This window comes from Miniopterus natalensis, chromosome 6 (assembly GCF_054644295.1).
Source record: "Miniopterus natalensis isolate mMinNat1 chromosome 6, mMinNat1.hap1, whole genome shotgun sequence".
NCBI lineage: Eukaryota > Metazoa > Chordata > Mammalia > Chiroptera > Miniopteridae > Miniopterus > Miniopterus natalensis.
Window position 1 is genome coordinate 90,602,161 of NC_142086.1, and position 21,610 is coordinate 90,623,770.

The 21,610-nt window shown below is 45.9% G+C and overlaps 1 protein-coding gene across 3 annotated transcripts in view; it reads left to right on the plus strand.

Annotated features, from left to right (window-relative positions):
• Nucleotides 1-20,004, plus strand: part of SCAF4 (SR-related CTD associated factor 4) — a 55,449-nt gene extending 35,445 nt beyond the window's left edge. For 2 of the 3 annotated variants that reach the window (XM_087818488.1, XM_087818489.1), the window contains exons 15-20: nucleotides 117-273; nucleotides 1,386-1,543; nucleotides 3,083-3,248; nucleotides 3,334-3,420; nucleotides 3,574-3,765; nucleotides 18,787-20,004. In XM_087818488.1, the coding sequence (XP_087674614.1) occupies nucleotides 117-273; nucleotides 1,386-1,543; nucleotides 3,083-3,248; nucleotides 3,334-3,420; nucleotides 3,574-3,765; nucleotides 18,787-19,670 (1,644 nt within the window). In that variant the 3' untranslated portion in view covers nucleotides 19,671-20,004. The remainder of the gene's footprint in view (nucleotides 1-116; nucleotides 274-1,385; nucleotides 1,544-3,082; nucleotides 3,249-3,333; nucleotides 3,421-3,573; nucleotides 3,766-18,786) is intronic. The other variant, XM_087818490.1, reaches the window with a different exon arrangement.
• The last annotated feature ends 1,606 nt before the right edge of the window (nucleotides 20,005-21,610 follow it).

A 21,610-nucleotide genomic window follows, 5' to 3' on the forward strand; every position in this document is an offset into this window, starting at 1 on the left:
CTAGTGACAAGTAAGGTACAGGGGTGGCCAGGCCAGATTGCTTCCTTGCCACCTAACTCTCAGAATTTATGACACTCTCTTCTTTTCTTTCTATATTTTACTTAATGGTGATATAGATTGCCTGGGCCTTGAACAAAGGGATAAAGGCAGATTATAAGCAGTATTGGGACGTGGAGCTTGGTGTTACTTACATTCCTTGGGACAAAGTCAAGCCTGAAGAGCTGGAGAGTTTCTGTGAGGGAGGCATGTTGGACAGTGACACACTGAATCCAGGTAAAGCAGCACCTCATGTCTTTAAAACTCCATGCATGTTCCTGGTGGTATGTGTGACAGATGTTTATTTGCATTAGGCAGTGGTTTTTGAGATTTTTCAACTGCCCACCAGGTGCCAATCTCTCTGTATAAACCGAGGAAACAGCGGGAAATACGACAGATGTGGCCTTTGCTCCTCACCTTACATTCAGGGGAAGATGCAGGTCCAGGCTAAATAACTACTAACTGTGGGGTGGGACAGATCAGATGAGTCCAGAACTGAGTGTCATTGATACTGTGTTTTTATCTGATGCTGCACAATAATTTCTTTGAAAATATTTAAGTGTCCAGAGAAGCAGTGGAAAGTAAATGTGTATGGCGAGGAGATGCAGTTAGTCGTGGTCAGGATTATCAGAAATGCCAAGTTGACAGTGGGGTTGAAGTAGGGAGAGGGGCAGCATGGATGGGCATGACCTGGAGATGGGCAGGTAGCCTGAAGCGGGAGGAGCACGGGATGGCGTGGCACGTAGGGTGAAGGTATAGAGGAAGTGTCCGCAGGAGCTGTGGCTGGAGAGCCCAAGGGTAGTGGACCGTGCTTTACTGACTGCTCCCAGATCAGACCCCTCCCACAATGCAGGATGCCCTCATTCACACACATAGCTGTCTGCTCAGGCAAACAGTTCAAGTTTGCTGTGTGCCAGGCATTCTGGGAGGCTGTGGTCCAGAGGGAGACCCTGCTGCTCCCTCCCCGATCCTCTGTCCAAATAAGAACACATGAGAGCCAGGTGTGTCTAGGTGGGGTTGCATCTCTGCTGCTTACTAGTGTGCGACCTTGAACAGATTGTCTTTGTTTTCCTCATTTGTAACCTGGGGGGAATAATCATTAGGAACCAGTTACAGGTGGTTCTGAGGATTAGATTGCTCAGTATACATGAAGTGCCTGGCACACAGTGAGCCTGTTGTTTTGCATGTTTGATAATTTAAATAATATTTATAAGATTGGCATAGGCATTTCTTTAACATCATCAGACTGCTGGTTTTGATTGTAATCAGCATTTAATAAAAAATTATTTGGATTTAAAGTTATGAGCTGAACATGGTAAGCTTCTGTTAAATTTCCTTAACTCCCATAGATTGGAAAGGAATTCCCAAGAAGCATGAAAATGAAGTTGCTCAGAATGGAGGGGCAGAAAGCTCACACACAGAACCAGTGTCACCCATACCGAAGCCTCTGCCCGTGCCTGTGCCTCCTATTCCTGTTCCCGCACCTATAACAGTGCCTCCTCCACAGGTGAGAACATTCCAGACATTACTTAAACCCTCAAGTTCCTGAAACACACCTTTCCAAATCTTACTGTAGATGTACGTGTAGACTTGTACTCAAAGACTCACTAGTACATAAATGTACGTTACTAACTTGTCATCTTTTGGTACATTGAACCTGTTGTTGATAAGCTCTGTAACACATTCTTAAATGATGTTAATAAAGCCAGAATGCTCTCATGCTGCCTCACATCTGTCTAGATTACCGAATATCTTACATTATGGTGTTTCAGACTGGAGGTGCAAACCTGTTAAGATTTCCTTCTACTCTTTTTACTCTTACCTTGTTTTCTTATCAGATCTTTGTTCTATATGGACTTATGTTCTGAGGGAGCTTCGATTTATACCTAACAAGCAGCTGTTTCCAGGGAAAGATGGTTTCTACATCTTCAGTTTGGGTGGTGCTATCATGAATTTTTTAAAAAATAAATAGAGTGCTATTTAACATGAAGGTATATTCTTAGAGGGTCTGGATTCTGGCAGAACAGGGTTTGAATCCCAGCTGCACTTTGATTCAGCAGTGTGACTTGGGCAGGCTTCCTTTCCTGTCTGTAATATGCGCATTCCCTTTCCTGGCTCTGGCTCTGCTGTGCTTCCTAAGTCAGAGTGGTTCTGAGGATTCAATGAGGTAATGTATCTTAAATACTCAGCAGGTTTCCTGTTACGTAATCTAAATAAAAGACCTTTGGGTTAAAATTATAAATGGTTGACCCATGGTTTACGTATGATCTAGATTTTTCTTGTCTTTCAATGCCTTCAGTTCTGTTTCTCACATTAAATCTGACTAGGTGAATCTGCACTAACACAAAGTGGGTCACCTAAGCTCTCACTTCAGCTGTGACATTTTATAAAAGGACCTTCTATGTTGTCACTCTAAGGCTGACCTTTTGGATGTGCCCCTCGGTTTGAGTTGTACATGAGATCCAAGTTTATCAGCACTTGCTGAGGAAACCTCGCTAATCTGTTAAAATCTATCATACTTTTTTTAAACAATAGCAAATATTTATCTTTGGGATGTTTATTAAAGTGCCAGGCACTAGCACTTAACATGTATTAATTCTTTAATCCCCATGTGAGGTTGGTACTTTCCATTTTACAGATGAATAAACTGAGGTCTAGAGAGTGCACTTGCTCGGGGTCACAGAACTGGCCGAGCAGTTTGACCTTGGTATTGAATCCCTGAAACTTTTCAGATAGCTTTTCTTAGAATTACATTTGCAGAATTACTGACCTGATCATGGCACATCTTTTAATGTCCTATTCTGTCAGCTCACCAACAGATGCCGGTGAGATTCAGTGTGAACCTGCTGTCATAAAGTAGAGAGCAAACTTTGATTTCTGTCGTTCAGGGTAGGCACAGGTACCACCTGTTTTCTAATTTATTCACATAATAAGAACAAATTTAGAAACATCTATTTTTTTCAACAAGATGTTTTTTGTCTGCTCACTGTGTTGGTGGGAGGATGGCTAGATGTGTGGCTGCATTTCCTTCTTCCTTTCTCTGTAGGTCCCACCACATCAGCCAGGCCCTCCTGTGGTCGGTGCTCTCCAGCCACCCACCTTCACGCCTCCCATGGGAATTCCTCCTCCGGGCTTTGGTCCCGGTGTTCCTCCGCCACCACCGCCACCGCCATTTTTACGCCCAGGATTCAACCCAATGCATTTACCACCAGGTACACCAAGTGGTTAGAGAAGACATTGTTTTTGAGTCTGAGATAAATTGATGCAGCCTGAGTGACATTGTTTCTCTCATTCTAGGTTTTCTTCCTCCTGGACCCCCACCTCCTATAACTCCACCAGTGTCCATTCCTCCTCCTCACACTCCACCAATAAGCATCTCAAACTGTAAGCATGTTTTCCTTGGTGCTCAGTTCTCCTCTTGGAGTCGGGAGTGGAGGGAGAGTGGATTAGTAATAGGGTCTAGAGTGTGGCAAGAGTCTGTGGGTGGGGGGTAATTAATTATTCAGCTTCACATGTTGATGTAATTATATTCCTTAGCTACTATCGCTGGTATAAATGAAGACACTACAAAAGACTTATCTATTGGAAATCCCATTCCAACAGTGGTGTCTGGGGCTAGAGGAAACGCCGAGTCTGGTGACAGTGTGAAAATGTATGGCTCTGCCGTGCCACCCGCCGCACCCACGAGTCTGCCCACCCCTCCTGTAACCCAGCCTGTGTCACTTCTGGGTAAGTTCATTTTTTTATCATTAGTTTTTATTCCTTTTCCCAAGTCAGTTGGTTTTGTTTGTTTTTTAAAACTGGTAATTTTGGTAAAATCTTCTGAGGCTGATGTTTTTCTTTGAGGAAGATCTCCCTCTAAATTAAACATGTGTTCTTGGTCTTTACCGAGAGTAGCCTAGAGACAACCTCCATGGTGAAATTATGTTTGTTTGTCTTGAATAAACGTTTGGGTCTGCACATCTTAATTTGGTATAGAAAAGTGATTAATGTCTGGGAAGAGGAATTGGTACATAGTCCAAGACTAACATAACCCCAGATGTCCCAACTTTATAAGAGATAACGTTTCTTTGACAACATAGTTTTTTTCCCCTGTCTGGACCAGTTTTTATATATTTAAAACCCCTGGACTTTGGCATCATTCTTTGTGTGCTAGCAAAGAAAATGATCTTTGATCCGTTGCAATAAAACGGCTTTGTTACCTGAGAGACAGACCCTTCAGTTTCCTCCTGCTAGAGGTTGTTGGACTTGACCGACTACTTGAGTACCGTGGTTACAGGAAGTGTGATTTGGATTGTTCACAACTCTAAGGGGCCTTTCCCTTGCTTCCTTGAGTTATAAATGAATATGTCATGTCCTTGTTACACTGACCATCTTTTAATTAATAAATTGTACTGAAAGTGGTATTGCCAAGTATAATTAACACTCAACTCAATGGGTGGTTAATTCATCCTTAGTGCTCCAGTTCTGCCTTTCCCTGTGTTCTCGGGGGGGGGGGGGGGGGGTACGTTTGCTTTCACAGCCTCAGGCTTTTAGGAAGGAGCACATTGGTTACCTCTGAGATGTAGGGCTGTGTGACGGGTTTGTAATACAGGACTTTTACTTTTCACCGACACCTTTCAGGACTGCTAGAGATTTTTGCTTTGTGCCTATCCTACGTTTATATTAAAAATCAGTTTCTTTTTAAATGGCATGCCGCCTTCTGGCCTCTCCAAGACTGAGTTTAGGCTGATAATAAACTTGATTTTTATTTTTCTTAGTACACAGTCTCAGTAATAGTAAAAGAGGATTTGGGATTAAAGTTTGTGACAAACAATGTAGCAGTAGTCATAATAATGATGGCAAAGGATTTAATGAGGAGATTGCTTAAGAGGCCTACACCCTGGAAATCATAATAGAAGGAACACTGGACTAGCAGCCGGGAAACTTAACATCTTTGGATCTGAGTTTTGTTATGTTTTGTTTTCATATTGGTAATAAGATGGTTTCACAAGAATCATGGAAACTGGGTTGGATAGAATTTTTGGATCAACCCCTTTCTTTCGCCCCATCCCTGTGAATTCCATTGGAAGTGAAGTGTTCTAGTCTAGCATCCATGGGTGTTGGGCCCCCTGAGACCATTTACAAAACTGAGTGAGTGAGTGAGAAGATGTCTCCGAGAGTGTAGACCTGTCCGACAACCTTGAGGAAAAAGTAGCCCGCCTCTGATTTAACATCAGGTCATGAAGACTCTGCCCTTCATTTCTTACCACTGCTGAAATGTAGTTTAAACTGCATCCCACATGGAACAAAACAGATCGAAAGTTGGTGAGCATGGAAAATAAACTTAGTAAGCTAAGCATTGCTAGAAAAATAAGTTCCTTAGCATTTACTGCTGCCTGACATACCTGTCCTGACGTCCATTCGGTCATCCTCATCACCAGCATCCCCGCTAGAACCGAGGCTTGGTGAGGGCATCTGTTACATGAATAAGTGGATGGGTGAGTGGATGGTTTTCAGTGTCCTGCTGTTTATGCTTCGCCTGTGATAATCTTCATAACTTTTAAAATACAATTTAGAAACTGTGTTTCTAAACACAATTTGAAGGCTCTTCCAAATCTGGAAAGGTTTAAAATTTGACATAACATTAAAATGAAAACTTGTTAAAATAAGCAGTTTTAACTGAAATGCAATTTCAGTAACTGATAACCTGAAAATATAAAATGTTTGATACACAGTAATAATTCATTGTGGCTGATTTTAAAGAAATTCATTCTTAAAGAATTTCAGTCAGAGAAGGAAAGCCTTCCATGTTCCTTCAATTAGAAATCTCGAAAAGAACATCCCATGAATTTTGACCTTTCAGAGAAATGGGACCTTTTTAATGTATGTGCAGAGAAGGGAAGATTTATCCAAAAGACTCATCACAGTCCCACCCTTTTGATAAAGGAGTGTAATGGTCAGCAGGCGCTGAAGGTCAGTGACAGGTGGGCACTGCTGCTCTTGCCCAGTAGCGGAAGGCTGGGCTCAGGATGCCTTCACGCGCCCTCGGTGCTCTGATGTTCTCTCTCATGAGAGTAGAAAGAAGCGGGAGCTGTACCAGAAACCTTAATCTTAGAAGTAAGTAAAGTATCTACTAAACTTGAGTCTCTTCACCTGAAAAGGGGGAATGAGAACGACAGGCAGTGTGGTGATGGCTCAGTGGGCACACACGTGACAGCTGACAGTTGGGCTGCCGCAGGGTCGGCTCGGCTCGGCGAATGGTGTCGCAGACACTACCGAGAACACCTGAGGGGGTTTCTACTCTGCAGTTCTCAAGTGCTATTACACTAGTTATGATTTGTCTTAAACTGTTACTTTTTTGGCAGACAAAGGAAACAAACTTTTTATGGGGGGGGTGTGACTTGGTTGCCTCGGATGGTTTCGTGGTAGGTTAGACCAGATCGCAAGCGCACACGGTATTCAAGTTCCCTCAGTCGGCTCACTGAGAAAATGTGTGTTAGTCACAGTGGTATTTTATTTAAGTAGCACAGCATATCTGTATTCTCATTAATGATGCTCAAATAGTTTTATAGTGGAAGGTGAATGTACCACTGAGAGACTTAACTAGCTTGGATCTCAATTTCTGAAATGTGGCAGTAATATTTTTAAGTAGCAGGACCCAAACAGATCTCCCAAGTCTGTAGTGAGGCCCAATTATACTGGCAGGAGGCAGTGGGTGCTTTAAGGGTGGACTGGTTTAAGGAATTTTCTGATCATCAGACTTAAGTGTTGGAACCATGAGCTGCCAAATTTATAGAGAACTGAATATTTTAGTAACTGATAATCTGAAAATATAAAATATTTGATACACAGTAATTCATTATGGCTTATTTTAAAGAAATTCATTTTTATTGCTTCACACTCCATAATGGCTGGTAGGAAGTGCTGGTTTTAATAAAAGCCGACGGTAAGTCTGCCTTTGGGTCACTGAGGAGAGAGAAGTGTTACAGGTGGTAGGGATTTAGTTCATCCTGTTTGCTGTGTAAGTGTAAATGTTCACTTGTGTATAGCACGGACCTATAATATTTTGTACAGCATATTTTTATTAAAATAAAATGTTCATTGTAAATGTGAAATGTGGGTTACTTTGGTGCTTCAAACAATAAAGAAATACGCCAAAAAAATGTTTGTTTGTGTTACATATCTCTACTCTTACTAGTATATCCAAAATGTCTTCTCAGGGAAAAATTATTCTAAGTTGGACTCATTCCTTTTGTGGAAATTTAAAGCCTCTTTTCTTGCCAAATACATTTAATTATTAATATGCAAAGAATCTCCCCATTTTTGTAACACTGCTGTAAATGGTGAAATTTACAAATAAGAATTGGGTATTTGTGAGACTGCTTCCTACTTATCAATAATTTTTGTTACCAAAAATTTAAAGCAAAAGTCAAAGATTAGTGGCCTAGAGCCTGAGCTGCTAGATGTATTTCAGGCTTGGTTCTCATATATCCTTGCATGGGTACATTAGGCATGTGAGTTCATATTCCCAAATTTGTCCACTAATTATGTGGACAGAATTGGTTTGTGAATCATTATACTTAAATAGCTATGTTTGCTTTTATGCAATAGTTTGTATAGTTTTTAAAACTGCCTAGAAGATAATTTTACCATTGATTTCTGTAGTTACTTAAAATTGGTACTTGAGCCCTGGCCGGTGTGGCTCTGTGGTTAGAACATTGGCCTGTGCACCAAAGCGTCGCAGGTTTGCTTCCAGGTCAAGGGCAGTTACCTGGGTTGCAGGTTCCTTCCTTGCCCCAGGTGGGGCACATGTGGGAGGCAACCAATCGATGTGTTTCTCTCACGGCTGTGTTTCTCCCTCTCCTCCTTCCGCCTCTTTCCCTCCCTCCCCCCACTCCCTCTAAAAACCAATGGAAAAAATACCCTTGAGTGAGGAGGGTTAAAAAAAATTGGTATTTGATTTGTGGTGATTTTACTTAGATTTCTGTGCCCCCAACTTTTTTTTTATAGTCAGTAAGTTTTAACATTTAAATTAGCACATTATAGCACCAATGGACTGGTTTGGATAACATTTAGAGGAAATGAAGAATATCCTCAAAAGTAGTGGGGGTTTTTTAATGATAACACCTAAATTTCTAAGTAAAATTTTTGTGTCTTAGTATCTTGTAAATTTTGCTATAATATTTGATTCTATTAAATACAAGCTAGAGAATCTACCAGGTGTTCAATTTGGTACCGAAAAAAGCACGGTGACTGTCCTATAAAAGTATTTTCCTTTGGAAAGCTTTAAAATATGCGTTATGTTACTCCATTAGTGTTACACAGTGGAAATGGTTCCCAAATACTCATCACAGTGCCTTCAAGTTAGTATATAACACTGTTCATCAGCTAAATTAATAGCAGTGAATCCACAACAGATGTTTGCTTGGATATGAATTTATGCACGAATACACTATTTTCTCAGAAGGTGAAGCACTTCAAACAAAACATGGGGAAGGTCTTGCTTTGCAAAAACTTGAAAGCTGTTCATCACATTGCCTCCATCTCCCCAGCTGCAGTGCTTGGGCCTACAGAGCCTCTTTCCTTTGCCTCTGGAACAGACGCTCCGGGGGCTGGGGGGGCCTGAAGAAGGTGGGAGGGGCAGGAGCTCCAGGCCTGAGGAGGGTGGGAGGGGCAGGAGCTCCGGGCGCCAGGTGACTTTGTTAGATACTGCTGTGAAGAGTTTCAGGTAAGATGTTTTGCCTGCTGACACTGAAAATGAAGTTGTGTGTGGGTAACCTCACTTGGAGACTGCTTGAAGCTTCTTAATTCTGGTATTGTAGCCCTTATGTCTAAGTTATGGCTGTGACACTGCCGATTATAGTAAAATAGTAGCATACAAACTGGAATTCTAAAAAGCTACTGTAAGTAAACTGTGTGTAAGGAAATGGTCAGACAAAACTTATCGTACATTATTTTGTAAAACAAAAACAAAAGGAGTCATTTTAAAGTGATAATCAGCCTCTGATTTTCTTTATTTGAAATTCTGGTTCTTGTGTTAGATTTTATCAAAAGTTTACATTATGCTAAAAATAGATCTCAGTATATCTGCGTATGATTGAAAATTCAAATTTCTCTTTAAAACCTCTAACATTCTGAGCATGATTTTAAAAATAATCTTAATGTCTAATCTGAAATGTACTTTAATTCTTTAAAACTTAGCTCCTTAAACTCTGTTCTCTCCAGCTCCCAACACAGTGCCTGCTGTAGGAATCGCCTGGGAGTCAAAATAATTATGCCTTAAATGTTAATTGGTGAGTCTAGGCAAAAGTAATACATGCATAGATTGTGCTATTTTCATTTTCTGAAGGTCTGGACTAAACACTTCATGAACATGTAGCCACACCTGGGGGTCTCAGGGGCTCGGTGTGGGAGAGGAGGGGTTGGTCTTTCTCCTTGAGTGGGAAGTTTTGTGTTAGATTCATGCAAAATGCCTCGGTGACACTGTCAGGATCAACTCGGAATAGGCAGAGCTGCTGCTGGGCACAGACAGCGAAGGGGCTTGAGGAGATGCACCCTTTCCAGTCTTGGTCGTCTCAGATGCAGCGGGAAGAGCCTCACCACCCGGGGCAGAGCCAGGGACCTGCAGTCTCTGCACCTGCCCCCAGACTGACCTTCTGCTTAATGAGCTTGGTGGTCCCCTCTGCCGCCACCCTCCGTTTATACAGTCAGCGTGTGTGTGCTCAGTACCCATGGGAGCCAGCCAAGGCTTGTCTTCCTGGAACTCGTGTTCCCATAGGGACTTAGGTAATAAGTGAAATAATCGTTTCATATGGGGATATTTTTATAAAGAGTAAAGCAGAGAACAGTTTAGGGGTTGGAGGAGAGTCAGTGGAATGTGCTGTTTTACATAGGGTGGGTGAGGAGGGAGTATGGAGAGAAGTGATAGAGGAACAAGCCTGGTAAACACAGAGGAAAGGGCTTCAGGGAGAACAAGAGAGGGGCCCTGATTGAGAACGGACTTGACTTGTTTGAGGGGCCACAGTGGGCTAGTGTGGCTGAAGAGGAGGTGGCAGGTGCTGAGTTTAGAGAAGTTGCCGAGAACCAGCTGGGTGTGATGGGAAGTATAGGGCTTGAACCAAGGGCTATAATCTGATTGACATTTTTAAAGGGTCACTGTGGTGGTTCTGAGGAGAACAGACGGAGGAAGCAGTAAGAGTGGAAGAGACTAGTTTGAATGCTGCTCGTGTTGGTTGGGGGTACAGCTGAGGCAGTGAGTGTTGGATTCTGAGTTTACTCTGAAGATGGAGCCTTAGAATTGCCTTATAACTTAAATATGGGGTGTGAGAGAAAGGAGTCAAAAGTGAGTTTCTGGCCTGAGCAGTTGGTAGAATGTAATTGCCATTCCTGAGGTGGGCGGATGCCAAGGAGAAGGGGTTTATGAGGCTAGCAAGTGGCAGTGCGGGATGTTTCAACTTTGGTACCCAGGCGCACGTGGTAAGTAAAGCCTGTAAATAAAGTCTGATGGTGTGTATCCCAATGTCAGTGCAGCCCCTGGAGCCTGTGAGGTTACCCGAGGAGGGAACGTAAGGGGGGCAGTAGAGAGACTGGTACTTCAGCACTGAGCAGTGGAAGGCACGCTGAGAACTGAGGCGTAAGCACGTCGTTTGTGTTCTGGGAACTCTCATGAGGAGTTTGTGTAGATCTGTCGTTCAGCTCGTACAGCCCTGTGTGGTAGACCAGTGACCCCACTTCGTAGATGAGGAAACCAGAGCACAAAAAGATAGAGCAGCCTGTGCCAGGTCACAGCTGCCGGTGGCGGAGCTAGGGTTCGAGGGGGCATTGCTCCAACACCCATGTATTTAAACTACCCGATACTGATCTGCCCAGCAGAGGATACTGAGAGGACTCGGCAGGAGGCCAGTGGGGGGAGGTATGCTGGAACCAGGTGGAGAGTTCAGGTAGAAGGGAGAAGCCAGCTATCAGGTGCCATTCATGGGTCAAAGAGGTGACTTAACTGCACTTAGTGGAATGAAGTCTGGATGACCTTCAGAAGTGTGGCTTCCCTGAAGGGATGGGCCCAAAGCCCAGTTGTATACACCGGGTCAGGAGAAATGCATACAATATACAGTGACTGGGCCCCTCTGAGATTTTCTATATATGGGATCAGTAAATGGGGCAACCGCAGAAAGGAGATGTTTTTATATCTAAAAGATGGGTGAAATTATAGTATGTTTATTGGAAAATCCAGTGGAGGGGAAACTTTTGATGCAAGAGAGAGATGTCTGCTAGGTTGATAGCCTTATGTAGGTGAGGGATTGGAATCAGGGTCCGAGTCAGGGACTCGGCCTTTAGAGCACGTGTTCACAGGTGGAAGCATGGAGGCCGTGCAGGTGAAGCAGCCGATTCGGTGGTTGGTGGTTGGGTGAAAGTCTGTTTCTACAGGCCTTTATCTTTTTTTAATGATAAACCGACTAGGATAAAGTGCTGCATATTCATATAGTGGAATATTACTTGGTAATAGAAGGGAAAGGACAGGCTCACCTCAGAGAGGTTACAGGTTTGGCTCTAGACCACCGCACTGGAGCAAATACCACAGTAATTTCCCAGAGCATGTAAAAGTTATGTTTATACTACACTGTAGTCTGTTAAGTGTGCAATAGTAGTATGTCTAAAAAATGTACATACCTTAACTAAAAATCACTATTTCTAAAAAGTGCTATCCCTCATCTGAGGCTTCAGGGAGTCGTAATCTTTTTGCTGATGGAGGGTCTTTGCTGGATATTGACGTCTGCTGGCTCAGGGTGGCAATTTCTTAAGACAAAAATGAAGTTTTCCTCGTCAGTTGACACTTTTTTCTGAGTTGTAATCTGCCCCCTCACACCCTGCTGCTGCTTCAGCAGCTGTCCTCCTGACCGTCTCCATGGCACCTTCACCAGGAGTAGATCGTCTCAGGAAACCACTTTCTGTGCCCGTCCACAAGTAGCAGCTCCTCCATTCTGTCCCGGCTGCAGTTCAGCCCCCTCTTCAGGCTCCACCTCTAGTTCTGGTCCTCATGCTGTTTCCACCACATCTCCAGGTACTTCCTCACTGCCGTCTTGGCCCCTCAAGGTCATCCTTGAGGGCAGGAATCAGCATCTTCCAACTACTGTGACCTCTTCCCTCGAATCACAAACGTTCTTAATGCATCGAGAATGGTGAATCCTCTCCAGAAGGTTTTCAGTTTTCTTTGCCCAGATCCATCAGAGGAATCACTGTGCCTTACAAAATGTATTTTTAAATAGTAAGAATCTTGAAAATCAAAATTACTCTTGGGTCCATGGGCTGCAGAATGGATGCTGTGTCAGCGGGCATGGAAACACTAACGTCCTTAGACATCTCTATCAGAGCTCTTGGGTGACCAGTTGCACTCAATGAGCGGTAATATTTTGAAAGGAGTCTTTTTTTCCTGAGCAGTAGTCTCAACAGTGGGCTTAAAATATTCAGTAAACAGTGTTGTACACAGACGTGCTGTCATCAGGCTTTGTTATGCATTTATAGAGCACAGGCAGAGTAGATGGAGCATATTCCTAAGGGCCCTGGAATTTTCGGGTGGTAAGTGAGCACTGGCTTCAACTTAAAGTCACAGCTGCATGAGCCCCTAACAAGAGGCAGCCTGTCCTCGAAGCTTGAATCCAGGCACCGGCATCTCTCTCACTATGAAGGCCGTAGGTGGCGGCTTCTTCCCACGAGGCTGTCTCACCTACTGCATTGGAAATCTGGGTGAGTGCAGCCACCTTCACTAACTATCTTAGCCAGCTTCCCGGGGAACTTGCTGCAGCTTCTGCCTCAGCACTTGCTGCCTCACCTGGCACATTTATGGAGGTGGCTTCTTTCCTTAAGCCTCATGAACCAGCCTCCACCAGCTTCACACTTGCCTCCTGCAGCTTCTCCCTTCTCAGCTTCCACAGAATCGAGGACAGTGAGGGCCCTGCTCTGGGTTGGGCTTTGGCTTCAGGGAACATGGTGGCTGGTGTGCTCTGTCCAGACCACTAACCCTTTCTCCACAGCAGCAGGTCTGTTTCGCACTCACGCCTGTGCTCACTGGAGCAGCGCTCTTCATCCCCTTTAGGAACGTTTCCTTTGCACTCAGCTAGTGGGTGCAAGAGGCCATGCTTTCGGCCCATCTCAGCCCTTGACGTGCCTTCCTCACTAAGCTTAACCCGTTCCACCTTTCAGTGTACATTGGCACCGGCAACTCTTCCTTTCACTTGAAAACCTTGAGGCCATGGTAGGGTTGTTCAGTGGCGTAGTTCAGATATTGTGTCTCAGGGAACAAGTAGGCGGGGGGGGGGGGGGGGCAGGGAGAAGGGGAGCTGGTCGGTGGGGCAGTTAGCACACAGCATTTATGGATTATGTTTACCATCCTAATGGGCGAGGTTTGGGTGCCTCAAAACAAAGTTGTAACATTAAGATCATAGATCCCTGTGATTAGTCATGAAAAGGCTTAAAGTACTGTGAGGAATACCAAAACTTGACAGACACACAAAGTGAGCAAATGGTGCTGATAGACTTGATCAATGCAGGTTCGCCACAAACCTTCAATTTGGGTAAAAAAAAAAATGCAGGGTCTGTGAAGTGCCGTGAGGCAAGGTGTTCCTATATGACACGTGGACGAGCTCAGAAAGATGCGCTGAGGGAAGCAGCCAGTCGCAGAGGACGACACATTGATTCCGTCCATGAACTGTCCACAACAGGCAAGTCCACTGAGACACACACACAGCACCTGGCTTGGGGGGGGGGGGGGGGGGGACTGGCTAGTGGGTAAAGGGTGTGTGTGAAAATATTCCAAAGGTGGTTGTGACGGTGACCCAACCCTGAACAGACTAAAAACCATTGAGTTGTACACTTCATGTGGGCAAACTGGGCTCTGAATTATATCTGAATAAGTTTCTTATTAAACTATACACCAGTTAAGGATAGACACGATTGAGGAGAAGTGTTAACAGGTGAAGTGGGTTTGTGAGGACATGAGAATGACGGGGAGTTTGGTCTGCTGGCCAGAATCAAGGGGGACTGTGGCTGTGGTTGTAAATGTCCGGGGGGGGGGGGGGGCGGGGGAGCACATTCAGGTGCGGCTTAGGTAGAAGAGCTGCACGTAACACCAACGCAAAGAGAGACCTTGGACACCAGGCAGGTAAGGAGGGAAGTAAAACACGGCGTTGAGGTGACCCTGGTGGGACTGGAGATTGCTTTGTTAAGGGGTGAGACCTTGGAATATTAAACATAAGGATTTGGAAGTGATGGGGTTTACTTGTAATGAAGGAGCCAGGACTCCAGGAGGCAGTGGAGGACAGCAGGCCACCTCGCTGGCTGCCAGCCAGACTGCCTGCCTTTCCAGCTTCCCTCTGGGTGTTCCCTCTGCCTCCCCCACTCCGCTCCCTCTTTCCCTTAGCTAAGCCCTGTTTTTCCATAAAGATCCCATTTAAATGTAGGCCCTCTCTGGATGCGGCTAACAAGCAGGTGGTCCCTCCCACAGGGTCTAATTCAGGCCTGTGGCAGCTGCCCATCTCCCTGACAGTGCACTCTGGCCCCGTCACACACCTTCTATGACCCTTGTTTACCTTCTCCTGAGATGTCAGGATCCACACTCCCCTCAGCACCCCTATAGCCCTTTAACATACCTGCCTTTTATTTCATCTGATTCTGACCATCTTAGCTGTACGCAGCAATAACCCTTTAACCTTGACTTTTATTTTTAATTGTGAAACAGCCGTTTTCTGGCTCATCGTAGGAAATACCAGTTAAGTCTTGGTCATCTTGAGTTAAACTCCAATATATTTCTTAAACTTGAAACTTGACATTTTGGGCTGTCATTTTCTTGGTCCACCTTAAAATCTTGCTATATTAGAAATTTTAGTCTTCTAATCGAAGGAATTTTCTCAGGTCTGAACTCTTCCCTTTTCTGTTTTACCTGTGTTCTGGGTAACCGTGACCCTCCCCTGGTGAGCTCTGGGTGTTCACACAGTAAACAGTTTCCTTGGCACATTTCCACCGGCGGTGACCCAGGCAGGCCCTGCAACCCTGTCTCCATGTGAACTTTGTCCTGTCTGGAAGACTGGCTTCTCTGCCTAGACCCCACGTTGCATTGATGCCCTCTCCCACTCTCGAGCCCTGTGGCCCTGCCCACTACACATCGCCCTCATCTCGTCCCCTGGATCAGAGCCTCTGCTCTCCACCATCCTGCTGTGCTTTCTCGAGTGCTCCTTGCAGGACCCCTCAGACGGGAGCATACGCTCCTCCCTGCTAGAAACTCCTCGGGCTCCTCCTCACACTTGCAGTGGAGACCTAAGCGCCCGGCCCACCCCACCTGCTCAACCTCGCCGCCATCGTCTGTCCTCAAGCTGGCAGGGACCCATGTGCGCACATCTTTTCTTGCTTCAGTAGTAAGTCTCACCTCCTGTAGTTCCAGCTGTTCCCATCGAACACTGTTGCAGTTCTCGGAACAACACACGTCGCTGCTTCACCTTGCTAACCTCTCAGAGGCTGCTGCTCGTGCCCAGTCAGGTGTGTCCCTACTCGTGCCGGCCCTGTGTGTCCTTCCTCTGAGACTCCACGCAGACCTCCCCCAGGGCTCCACTCACCTGCGAGCACCTGGCTTCCTCAGTTGCGCTTGGTCACCATGCTGGCTGTGCGTCGCCATCAGCAATCAACCTCTGTCTCTACCAGGTTGCGTCCTGTTTGAAGGGAGAGTTCTATGTCCCCAGCACATTAAACAGGTTAATGATGTGAAGCTCAGGTGTACCATGTATGTGTGAATGAATTCGTTACTTTAGAAAACTCGTCAGTGGGATTGTGCATACTAGCAGAGAACATGAATTACTGCTTCGAATGCTCTCTAGAGGTGGGTGACTCACCGTATGTCCCGTTGGCCGATGCATAATGCCAGCTTTCCTAATAAAAATACGAGTGAGAGCATGCATACCAGGGGCTCATGCCACCCCACCAGATATATTTTTCAATTAAATATAACTTTTTTTTATAAGAGATACTTGGGTTTTTTGGTTGTTTTTTTTTTATATCTTTATTGATTTCAGAGAGAGGAAAGGAGATGGAGAGAGAGAGATAGAAACATCAATGATGAAAGTCATTGATTGGCTGTAGTCCACCCCAGGCATGTGCCCTGACCGGGAATCGAACCCTGATCGCCTGGATCCTAGGTCCACGCTCAACCACTGAGCCACGCCCGACTGTAAATATAACTTTTATTATGAAAGCAACACATGTTCACTGCAAGAACATAAAGAATTACAGATAAGCCAAACAAAAACTACTCAGTTTCACCATTTCTGTGCTCTGGAGTCCAGTGTTTGGGACAGTGGGCCTGTTCCTTGAGGAATCTGTAAAACCTGTTGGTCCGTGACGACTAAGGGAAATCCACTTAGTTAAACACTCGAATCCCCTTCCTGGTGTGTAACATTTTAAGCAAATCCCAAATACAAATATCCACGTGTAGAATAGGTGAACTAAGCAATATTTTTCTTTGTAAAAAACACTGTGCTTTGTAGGTGGTTTAAATATATGGTAAGTGAAGACCTAGCCAATTTCACTCAGTGGTTAGAGTGTCGGGCCATTGACTGAAGGGTCCTGGGTTCGATTCCAGTGAAGGGCATGTACCTCAGTTGCAGCCTCAATCCCCAGCCCCAGTCAGGGCGTGTATGGGAGGCAACTAGTCGATGTGTGGAAAAAACCACCTTGGGAGAGGGTTAAATATGTATGTAGATCTATAGATACAGGTATAGGTATAGATGGCAAGTGCAACTGTTAACCCTGTTAAGTGAATCTGTGTGTACCCTTAAACCATGTTTAATAGGACTAGAGAGAGGGGTTATACTTTACAAGGCTCAATTCTCCTGTGTACCGGGGAGGCAGCCTTGCACCCTTTGGCCACCGTCAGAGTGGTGGCCTGGGAGGCCCATCGCTGTGCGGAAATGAGGAATAGGACCCTCTGTTTCCCTGAGGAGTCACTGTTTCCTCTCAAAGACTCATCTGAACTTAATTCTTTCAAGATAAAGTGCTTTCAACCCCCTACCCATTTTCTTAGTGTTACTCAAAAATGCGCTGTGGGCCCCTGGAGCCTGTGGATGCTCTGGCTTCCATAACAGGAGATGCTGGTCGTTAGTCCTTGAATAAAAGCTGGTGGGAAGTAAAGTTAGACTTGTTTAAGTGATCTTGATTATGGGAAATAAAAACTGATGTTTGTTTTTGCATTAGATATTTAGCGTTAGGATATTTATCAACGGTCAGCATGGATGTGTGGAGTAATGTTCCAGCACTTACCCTGTGCCAGGCTCTTAGCTCACCCTGTGTCTGTCCTGCCATTTAATCTGAACCAGAGGCAGGTGTAATTATCCCCGTTTCTAAGGTCAGACCTCATAAGCTTATATGTCAGCAAACATCTGTCCCTGAGCATTTGAAAGAAGGCGTTCTGAGTAAATACCAGAGCTGGTGCGTGTCCATGTGCTTAAGCCCTGCAGAACAGGACTGGGCCACATCTTATGAGGAGCAACAACCGAAGCAGAAAGTCTTGTTTATCATATTTGTATTAATAGTTTATACAGAAAACCTGGGAGCCAGCCGGACTTGTTAAATGTTTGTTCCAGCGGGTGGGAGGAGGTGACTGAAGGCAGAAACAAAACAGCAGGACGTTGGGAAAGGTGCAGATACTCCGTGTTGAATGTTGGGTTGGCTTTCAGACATTTGCTGTCAGCAGCCACATGGACGGCCGTCGCCCATGACCAAGGCCGGCTTGCGGCACATGCGTGATTAGCATCTTCCGACGGTATCTGAGACACATCCATTACAGTAACTCCTGCCTGCATGGTGTTTGCCTCATGATGTTCCTATTTGCAGAGAAATAAAGAGAGAACACGGCCTTTCTGTTACTTAAGTGATGAACCCAACAGAAATACCTCTTTCCCATTGCATAAGTGGTGGGTTGTTGAATTTGTATAATTCTTAAACAAGCATGATCAATCCTCACGAGAGTGGAAAGAGAGCCGGCACGTCCTTGTCACTTTCAGCAGCACCGGCTCTGTCAGTCTCGCCACCTCTGTAGGAGGACTAGAAGGTGGAAGGCTGAGCGGCTGGAACTAAGTGGGCGTCTCAGTCCAGCAAGTTGCACCATGCCCTACGCTTCAAAAGGGACCTGTACCAATTAATGCTGCAGCTCTGTGCGGGTCTTTATGTCACCTGCATGAGTGTTGGAGGGCTACTTACTGCAGACAGCTACACAGGGCGTACCTAGTAGTGACTCGGAATCAGAGTGCCCGCTGCCGGACTTGGCTCAGCGGTACTGAGTCGGATCAGGACTTGCCTTTCCTGAGAGTGCACCTGGAGTAACTTCAGTTGGCTCGCGCAGTTCAGTCCTTTGTTCCTTGAGCACATTGTGTTTCTCAGGCATCGAGTGTTCTGAGTGGTGAGCAGCTCCTTCCTCAGGAAGGGTCCCTCCTCTTCCCCGAAGTTGGTGTATCAGTTTCCTTGTCCAGCTCGTTCTGACCTCTACTTAGATGCTAATCCGTACAGTGTACTGATGATCTGTATCTTAATTTAATGCACGGTGTACCTTCAACTGCTGGCTGTCGCTGTCACCAGGCCCTCTGTTGAGTGACAGGTAGACTGGCAAACAATACAAACTCTGAAGATGGTGGATGGAGTTTTATTTTGCTTCAAGCTGCACAGGAGACGGTTGAAGATACAGCGCCCTCTTCTCTTTATTTTGTTTACATTTTTACTTTCCTTGCCTTTTAGGTACTCAAGGAGTTGCGCCCGGTCCTGTCATCGGGCTTCAGGCACCATCTACCGGTCTTCTTGGTGCCCGCCCTGGCCTGATCCCACTGCAGCGCCCTCCGGGGATGCCCCCCCCACACTTACAGCGGTTCCCGCTGATGCCGCCACGGCCCATGCCACCACACATGATGCACAGAGGCCCCCCACCTGGACCAGGGGGCTTTGGGATGCCCCCGCCTCACGGGATGAAAGGCCCCTTCCCACCACACGGCCCCTTTGTGCGGCCTGGTGGCATGCCAGGGCTCGGGGGCCCGGGGCCAGGCCCAGGGGGCCCCGAAGACAGAGACGGGAGGCAGCAGCCACAGCAGCAGCCACCACCAACACAGCAGCCGCCACCAACACAGCAGCCACCACCAACACAGCCACCACAGCCATTCAGAAATGACAACAGGCAGCAGTTCAATTCAGGTAGAGACCAAGAGAGGTTTGGAAGAAGATCTTTTGGAAATAGGGTGGAAAATGACCGGGACCGGTACCGAAACGACGAGAGGGAGAGTGGTGGCCGGGAGAGGAGAGAGTGGGGAAGGAGGAGCCCTGACCGGGACAGGCACAGAGACTTGGAGGACAGAAGCAGACGGTCCGGCGGACACCGCGACAGGGAGAGAGATTCCCGGGATAGAGAGTCTCGCAGAGAGAAGGAGGAGAGCCGAGCCAAGGAGAGGCCCGAGGTGGCAGACAGGGCCGCCGAGCCTCCTAGCCAAGCGGGAAACCCAGACACGGGCTCAGAACTTGCCAAGGGGGCGCCTGAGCCTGTGCCCGCGAAGCCTGCTGAAGAGCCGCCTGCTGAGGCTACCTCATCCGCCGAGCCCGAGAAGGACGCCGGCCCCGCAGCAGAGGCTCGCTAGAGACGCGGTCAGGTGGCTCCGCTGCACGCAGAGCCGAGTGTACAGATGCTGTATTATATTTGCTCCGCCGGCGCCCACGGTAGTTGTGGGGCTTTGTAAGCAATTTGATTGCTTCCCTCTATTTAAAAATAGCCACAAAATAACAAAAAATGCTGAAAATATGAATAAATATTACCCTTTTTGCTGTAACTTTTTAAAAGTTTTGACTTTAAAAAGTTTACAAATCGTAATTAGAAGTGCTCTCTATTTTTTTTTTTTTAATTTAAGACAAGGTTAACAGTGAAAGCTCCTCAGACAATAGGATGTTTTTAATAAACTCTATTTTCGTAACAAACTCACGTGTGCTGGTCTTCCTGCCCCGCGCCAGGTGCAGGGCTGCTCGCGGCGACGCTGGAGCTGCTCGCCCTTGCGGCGTCCGAGTTAGGCTTCTGGTGGAAGTAGGCGTCTGCTAGTGTGCACTTTCATCTGTAACAGTTCTCACTTTTAGCATTTTAATCATGAGGTAAAAGTTAGTGGGTTTCATGTTTGTTTTGCTGTTCAGTCAAGGTTTGTGTTTGCCGTTGGCTTTGTGGTAAATGCTGACCTAGTAATTTGTAAAGAGAAGTCCTGCTGGGAGAAAAGCTGGACCCACACCTGACCTGTTGTATAATGAATTACCCGATTGCCTGGGTATTACTGATTTACAAGGTTGAGTGTTTTCTTACCATCCCATTAAATTTTTAAAAGGGGGAGAGAAATTAAGATTGACATTTGCAACGTAAAAGCTTTGTTTTGTTTTATATGTTTAAGGACTTGGATGCAAACTGTTGTTTCTGACAAGCCTTGCCTGTTGCCTTTCTTTGCGGGTTTTGTAAACTCCTATCTGGGCAGAGGTAGAAGGAACTTTCTGCCGCCTTTTATCTCTCTGCTTAAAATCGTTAGAAAGGAGGAACAGTTGTAGGTTATCCGACAACTAGTACGCAAAGACCCAGGTTATCCGAGCTGTTACACAAAGACATGCAAAGCCAAATCGGACGGCTCCAGGCAGCTGCTCAGCCAGTGCTAAGGAGACCTTGCAAGTGTTAGTGGCCTCGTTGAAGCTTTTTTAAGTCAGTCTTAACTGTCCTGGTGTCAGTGTGCCGAGCAGGTAACTGTCTCGCCTCGTTCCCAGGCAGGGCTGCAGAACTGGGTTTTCCTAATGTTCTGTGTGCGGCAAGGTCAAGGGGAGGTGTCTAGGGCCATGTTCTTGTGCCCCTGCCATTAGAAAGGGAGAGAAAGTCCCGTTTCCTGTCTTTCGACTTGTCATAAAACTTTCCTAGTGGGCCCCCTGAGAAGCTTAAAAGTCCCAACAAACTGCTTCTGGCAAGAAACCTCGATTTCCGGTTGAAAGTTGAGACCACCCTGTTCGCATGTGACACCCCCCCAGAAGTACTGAAAGTGGTAGCGAGTACACTTGAGGCCTCAGAGGTCACGAGGGTCTCTCTTGAGTCTCACCCTACACATGGAAAACAGACCTTGTTCAGTAGTTTGTTTCCTCCCCAACTGGCTTTAACTAAACACCTACTGTGAGCACCTACTTTAACTGAAAACACAAGTCACCTTTTCCTACATTAGCTTTTCCCCCTAAATGATCTACATTGGATAAAGTACATCATATATTTACGACCAATCAGAATTGTAGCTCATTTCTGGTTTTGCTACCAGAAATATTTTACATATATTCAATAGGCAACTAACCCAAAGTGTCAAACCTGAGTTAGAGTGACATTCCGTTTAAAATAACGCTCTTACAGATACACGAATATTTAGAGACAGACTTGCAGTCACTGGGTGACGGTCAGACATGTCCTTGGTTCCGTCTCAGGGCTGCTGTACATCTCTAAAGGGCTAATCTGACTGCTGATTATGCCAACCTCTGCTCGTATTACAAACCAGGTGTTCACGTGTCGACAGGAGGGCGT